At 49.1% G+C, this 6,804-nt stretch overlaps 1 protein-coding gene across 1 annotated transcript; it reads right to left on the bottom strand.

Moving 5' to 3' along the window:
* Positions 1-375: 375 nt before the first annotated feature.
* On the bottom strand, positions 376-2,960 carry LOC135564947 (transmembrane protein 100). Its single transcript, XM_065011027.1, has one exon. It carries the CDS (start codon positions 2,634-2,636, stop codon positions 2,199-2,201), a length of 438 nt encoding a protein of 145 aa, XP_064867099.1. The 5' UTR covers positions 2,637-2,960; the 3' UTR covers positions 376-2,198.
* Positions 2,961-6,804: the final 3,844 nt, after the last annotated feature.

Here is a 6,804-nt window from a genome sequence, read left to right as displayed (position 1 = left end):
AGAGGGGGGAGAGGAGAGAGGAGAGAGGGAGGAGGAGAGAGAGGAGGAGAGAGAGGGAGGAGAGGAGGAGGAGGAGGAGAGAAGGAGGAGAGGGAGAGGAGGAGAGAGCGAGGAGGAGAGGAGGAGAGAGAGGGGGAGAGGAGAGGGAGAGAGGAGAGGAGGAGAGGGAGAGGAGGAGAGAGAGAGAGAGAGAGAGGGAGAGAGAGGGAGAGAGAGGGAGAGGGAGGAGAGGGAGAGAGAGGGAGGAGAGGGAGAGGAGGAGAGAGAGGAGAGAGAGGGAGAGGAGGAGAGAGGGAGAGGAGGAGAGAGGGAGAGAGGGAGAGAGGAAAGAGAGAGAGAGAGAGAGAGAGAGAGAGGGAGAGGGAGAGGAGGGAGAGGAGGAGAGAGGGGGAAATTCTCAGAAGAGCAGATGGAAACGGGTAACACACAAGTCAGAGCCTTTTTCCATGATCCAGCTCTCCAGTTCTCTGCTCCACTCGCTCAAGGCACTGAAAAGGGGACGGGAGGGGTCCCTCAGAGTGGAGTGTCACCAAGTCAAAGTGTCCCTCGGTGGAATGTCCCCCCAGCAGTAATGTCCTTCATTTATCCCATCCTGTCCCCTGCTCACTCTCTCTCTTTCTCTCTCTGTGAGAGAGGAGCTGAGGTCCTACGACTGCAGAAAAACTGACAGAGGTCAATGCCCATAGTCACACTACAGTGTGTCAGGTGTGCAGTGCAGTCACTCACTCAGCTCTCTCCACTCCACTCTCCACTCTCAGAATGGCTGCATGGAGAAAAACATAGTGGAAAATGCCTTTCTGTCCCTTTTTCACTGAGAGGATTAATACCAGTGCTGGACCTAAAAACTCAGACTTTTTTGTTATCAATGGCTGAGGCAGAGCCATGGTTTCCTTTGGGCCTTTATGACTCCATGTGGAATATTCTCCTCCTTGGTCTGTATTCCACAGTCTAGAATAGTAGTCTTTTCTGTGCCTCAGAAAGGCACAAAGGCACAGACAATGACCTACTACTGTAATACTGAAGGGGCTGGTCACTCTGTTCTAGTGTAATAGTGTAGATGTGTGATTTCTTTGTTCCATACATTAGTTCTTGTGTTCTTACACTGGAAAAAGTCCACAGGTTCTGTACATACTCTTTCGGTCCAGTAAAATGTCTTTCTTGCACACACACACACACACACACACACACTTACACAAATACACTCGCACAAATAAACACATCATTTTCCTGCCCTCTCCTGGTCCTCTCCTCGTCCCTCTACCACCAGCTGCCAGTAAGATCCTGGCGGACTCAGGTTCCACTCTCCCGTTGCGTAAAAAAAGCCCCAACACATTGCTGCAGTGTCACAGGACGAGTGAATGACGCGGGGCACTGACGCGGGTGCACTCCTCTTTCGGCCCGGTGTCGAGTTGCCTTCGCTGGCCCACTTTTCACCGGTCGGTCGGCTTGTCACCTGTCCTGGCTGGGAGGAATGCCGCGACTGACACGGCCGGTGACGGCAGCACTGACTCCGGCAGCAGCTCGGCATAGCGGATTAAGTGTCTGTGAGGCTCCCGCTGCGTGTGTCAATGTGTGTGAGGGGGTCTCAGGGTGTGTGTGTGCATGTCTCCTGAGAGGTTGTTTTGACACTGGACACCTGCTGTCCGACTGTAAAAGCTTGTGTGTGTGAGGAGGTGGTGAACCCGCATGCCAGACCCATCCGTCTCTCTCTCCCTCTGTCTCTCTCTCCTCAGAGTTCCACAGGTACTTCCTCCGCCCGTCTGTCTGTCTGTGAACCCTGAGCCCTCATCCTCGCCACACCTCTTCCTGAGTCCTCATCCTCCTCCTCGCCACACCTCTTCCTGAGTTCTCATCCTCCTCCTCTCCACACCACTTCCTGTGTCCTCGTCCTCCTCCTCTCCACACCTCTTCCTGAGTCCTTATCCTCCTCTCCACACCTCTTCCTGAGTCCTTGTCCTCCTCTCCACACCTCTTCCTGAGTCCTCCTCCTCCTCCACACCTCTTCCCGAGTCCTTATCCTCCTCCTGCTCACACCTATTCCCGAGCTATGAGCTGAGCCAAGAGCAGCTAGGCTCCATAAAGACTAGGGAGGGCTGGTGGTGGTGGCTAGCCTCCCCCCCGGCGGTGCTCCCTTCCTGGGGCTTCTCTCCTCTCTCATGTCCCTGTGTGGTCAGAATATCCCAGGCTCCAGGTGTTCCTCACAAGGGGCACTGCTCTGAGGTAAAGGAGCTCCCTCCTCCTCCTCCGGCTCCTGAAGCCCTCTCTTTCTTTTTCCTCTTCTTTCTCTTGTGGACCGTCCAGCAGGCGGCGGCGGTCAGTGTCAGCACCAGTCCGGCTATAAGCAACACTACCGTCACCACTTTGGTCAGGGGCAGGTCATTGTATGTGTAAGTAACAGCCGTGCCCGACACACCGATTACCAACGAGATGATGCCAAAGGGGAAGATGCAGCGATACCAGGACTTCTCCATGCCGCCCGTGGCCTGGGAAAGGCGCTCCAGACTGGATAGGACCTCCGGGCCTTTGGGCCCCTGGGCTTCCAGCTGGCTCAGGGACTGATTGTCTTGTCCAGGGGTCGGGGCTCCTGGGGGCTGGGTTGGAGGCCTGCAGGCCAGTTTGCTAGTGGTGCAGCCCATCCTGTTGGACTAACCCAGCCTTCCGCAGGGGAAGAGGAGGTGGAGGCTGGAGGCGCAGACCAGGCAGCAGATCCTCCTGGAGCTGCCTCTGCCTCAGCTATCTTCTCCTCAGTAGTAGTCAGCACTGGCCTGGAGCAAGAAATAGAGACAACCAGAGGAGGTTTCTCTGTCTCAGAGCACAGAGGAGAAAGGGAGGAATAGGTAGAGTGGGAGGTATTGTGAGGTTTTGGTCATAAAGCGCAGAAATCCTACTCACACTCTCCCTGTCTCTTCCTCCCTCTCTCTCTGTCTCTCTGCTGCGTCTGCCCTGCTTGCTGCTGATTCTCTGGCAGCACATTGTACACTCTGCTGCCGGGACTGTAGGGGGATATATAAGGGGCCAGCGGAGGGGGTAGAGCCAGGGAGAGGAATGTGGGCGGAACAAAGCCTCAGATTGGCCGCAGCACATGTGATGTCAAAGACCGGGGCAGGGAGGAATGGGGAGTGGTGGGAGAACAGGAAGCGGGAGGAGAGAAGAGGAAGGGGGAAGGGAGAAGAGGAGAAGAACAGTTTAACTGCTCCCTCTCCGTCTCGTCTCTCTCCATCCTTCCTCTCCTTTATTCTCTTTTTTATCTCCATGCGGTAGAGAGAAAGTATCCCCTGGAGAATAGAAGAAACACCTACTGCTACGTTTTCTGCAGGGAGGGGAGCACGACTCTGCCAGGATTCAACTATAGAAAAGATACCAGCAGAATGAGGTAGAGATAGCGTTTCTGTTTGATCAGAGTAGAGAGAGGAAGGGGAGTGTTTGGAGCGTCTGCCACCTCTCTCTCTCACACACACCTCGCCGCAACGGCACAGCTGTATCACGCTCAACATACTAATTCAACAACAACGGCATTCCCACTGCACCCTGCCACAACACAGAGGGACACACACACAGATACATTTAGAAACACATTCACAGACAGACATACAGTCCATATATGAAAACCTATATTTATACCAACAAGATATCACAGTCGGACTTCATGCCCCAACGTCCTTGGACAAACGTTTATTTTTGACGAGTAAACTGACTTCATCTCCCAACGTTCTGTGACAAACACAGAAACAGCTCTAGTGTGAAGTGTAGGCATTCATTCTGACTGGGTTAATTAGGGGTGAAGGTTTGGGATAGGGATGAAACAGAGACAACTCTGACTTGGTATATTGTTGTGGACGGATGGTGGAGTGGCGATGAGCTCCTGCTCTGTAGACTGTGGGTTGAATCCCAGTACAGGGATCTTGGGCTGGTTCTGACAGTGTCTCCCGACATCCAGTGGACCTGCACAAATGTCGAATTTCGCCTTGGATCTGGAGTGATCCTTCTGATTTCTACACAGATGCACGTAATAGTAAACACACTCAGCACCCATTCCTCCTCCTCCTCCTCCGCCCACACACACGACGCAGCACCCTTTCCTCCTCCTCCACACACACGTACACAAAGCCTCCTGCCAAATGGCTAAATGGGATAAAGGCTACGTATGGATGACAGAGAGGCTAATCCCCTCTATACCACCAGGACCAGCCTCCGGAGCCTTCATCCTCTCTTCAAATGAAATCAATCCTGACAGCTCTGCCTCCCTAAGTCCTCTCCCAGCTCACCTAAACCCAGTTCCAGAAAGATGCTTCACTACTGGTGGGTAAGGCTCTACTGGGATGACATTCTAACCAGTTTAAATGTTGTTTCATTTAGAATGCACGCTCATGGGATGAGTAGAAGACTGATTGGAATAATACATTAAACTCTATGGGATGGGATATATTCATTCAACTATGAATATTGTAAGCATGATTCTAATGAATGATTAGAACAGATAGTAGTTTTGTGTGTGGATGTGAGCTCCTTGATATGCAGGAGGAATGACAGTGTCATTTTAACTAAATTAACCATGTCATGCTAATCAGGAAGGAATGTCTCGTCTTAAAGCCGTCTACAAAGAGCCACGCCATATGGTCCCAGACGTCTCCTCCAATGTGAACATGCTTATTTGTGCACAGTGTGTGTGTGTGTGTGTGTGTGTGTGTGTACAGTTGAAGTGGGAAGTTTACATACACCTTAGCCAAATGCATTTAAACTCAGTAAAAAAGTCCCTGTCTTAGGTCAGTTAGGATCACCACTTTATTTTAAGAATGTGAAATGTCAGAATAATAATAGAGATTTTATTAGAGCTTTATTTCTTTCATCACGTTCCCAGTGGGTCAGAAGTTTACATACACTCAATTAGTATTTGGTAGCATTGCCTTTAAATTGCTTAACTTGGGTCAAATGTTATGGGTAGCCTTCCACAAGCTTCCCACAATAAGTTGGGTGAATTTTGGCCCATTCCTCCTGACAGAGCTGGTGTAACTGAGTCAGGTTTGTAGGCCTCCTTGCTTGCACATGCTTTTTCAGTTCTGCCCACAAATGTTCTATAGGATTGAGGTCAGGGTTTTGTGATGGCCACTCCATTACTCCTTAAGCCATTTTGCCACAACTTTGGAAGTATGCTTGGGGTCATTGTCCATTTGAAAGACCCATTTGCGACCAAGCTTTAACTTCCTGACTGATGTCTTGAGATGTTGCTTCAATATATCCACATCATTTTCCTGCCTCATGCAGCCATCTATTTTGTGCACCAGTCCCTCCTGCAGCAAAGCACTTCCACAACATGATGCTGCCACCCCCGTGTTTCACTTTTGGGATGGTGTTCTTCGGCTCGCAATCCTCTCCATTTTTCCTCCAAACATAACGATGGTCATTATGGCCAAACAGTTCTATTTTTGTTTCATCAGACCGGAGGACATTTCTTCAAAAAGTACGATCTTTGTCCCCATGTGCAGTTGCAAACCGTAGTCTGGCTTTTTATGGCGGTTTTGGAGCAGTGGCTTCTTCCTTGCTGAGTGACCTTTCAGGTTATGTTGATATAGAACTCATTTACTGTGGATACAGATACTTTTGTACCTGTTTCCTCCAGCATCTTCACAAGGTCCTTTGCTGTTGTTCTGGGATTGATTTGCACTTTTCGCACCAAAGTACGTTCATCTCTAGGAGACAGAACGCGTCGCCTTCCTGAGCGGTATGATGGCTGTCTGGTCCCATGGTGTTTATACTTGCGTATTATTGTTTGTACAGATGAACGTGGTACCTTCAGGCGTTTGAAAATTGCTCCCAAGGATGAACCAGACTTGTGGAGGTCAAAAAAACATTTTTTGATTTTCCCATGATGTCAAGCAAAGAGGCACTGAGTTTGAAAGTAGGCCTTGAAATACATCCACACAGGTACACCTCCAATTGACTCAAATGATGTCAATTAGCCTATCAGAAGCTTCTAAAGCCATGACATAATTTTCTGGGATTTTCCAAACTGTTTGAAGGCACAGTCAACTTAGTGTTTGTAAACTTCTGACCAACTGGAATTGTGATTCAGTGAACTATAAGTGAAATAGTCTGTCTGTTAAAACGTCTTATGGCTGGGGGCAGTATTGAGTAGCTTGGATGAATAAGGTGCCCAGAGTTAACTGCCTGCTACTCAGGCCCAGTTGCTAATATATGCATATTATTAGTAGATTTGGATAGAAAACACTCTGAAGTTTATAAAACTGTTTGAATGATGTCTGTGAGTATAACAGAACTCATATGGCAACCGGGAAGTGGGAAATCTGAGGTTTGTAGTTTTTCAAGTCATTGCCAATCGAATATATAGTGTCTATGGGGTCATATTGCACTTCCTAAGGCTTCCACTAGATGTCAACAGTCTTTAGAACCTTGTTTGAGGCTTTAATTGTGAAGGAGGGGGGAATGAGAGCTGATTGAGTCAGGGGTCTGGCAGAGTGCCATGAGCTGATCATGCACGCTCACGTGAGAGTTAGCTGCATTCCATTGCATTTCTACAGACAAAGGAATTCTCCGGTTGGAACATTATTGACGTTTATGATAAAAACATCCCAAAGGTTGATTCTATACTTCGTTTGACATGTTTCTACGAACTGTAATATGACTTTTCGTCTGAATTTCACCTGGACTTGCCCGTGCCTCGTGAGTTTGGAGTGTGTACTAAACGCGCAAACAAAAATGAGGTATTTAGACATAAATGATGGACTTTATCGAACAAATCAAACATTTATTGTGGAACTGGGATTCCTGTGAGTGCATTCTGATGAA

This window comes from Oncorhynchus nerka, linkage group LG26 (assembly GCF_034236695.1).
Source record: "Oncorhynchus nerka isolate Pitt River linkage group LG26, Oner_Uvic_2.0, whole genome shotgun sequence".
NCBI classification, from domain to species: domain Eukaryota; kingdom Metazoa; phylum Chordata; class Actinopteri; order Salmoniformes; family Salmonidae; genus Oncorhynchus; species Oncorhynchus nerka.
Note: the sequence above shows the minus strand (reverse complement) of the source record. Positions and strands in the feature narration are given on the sequence as shown.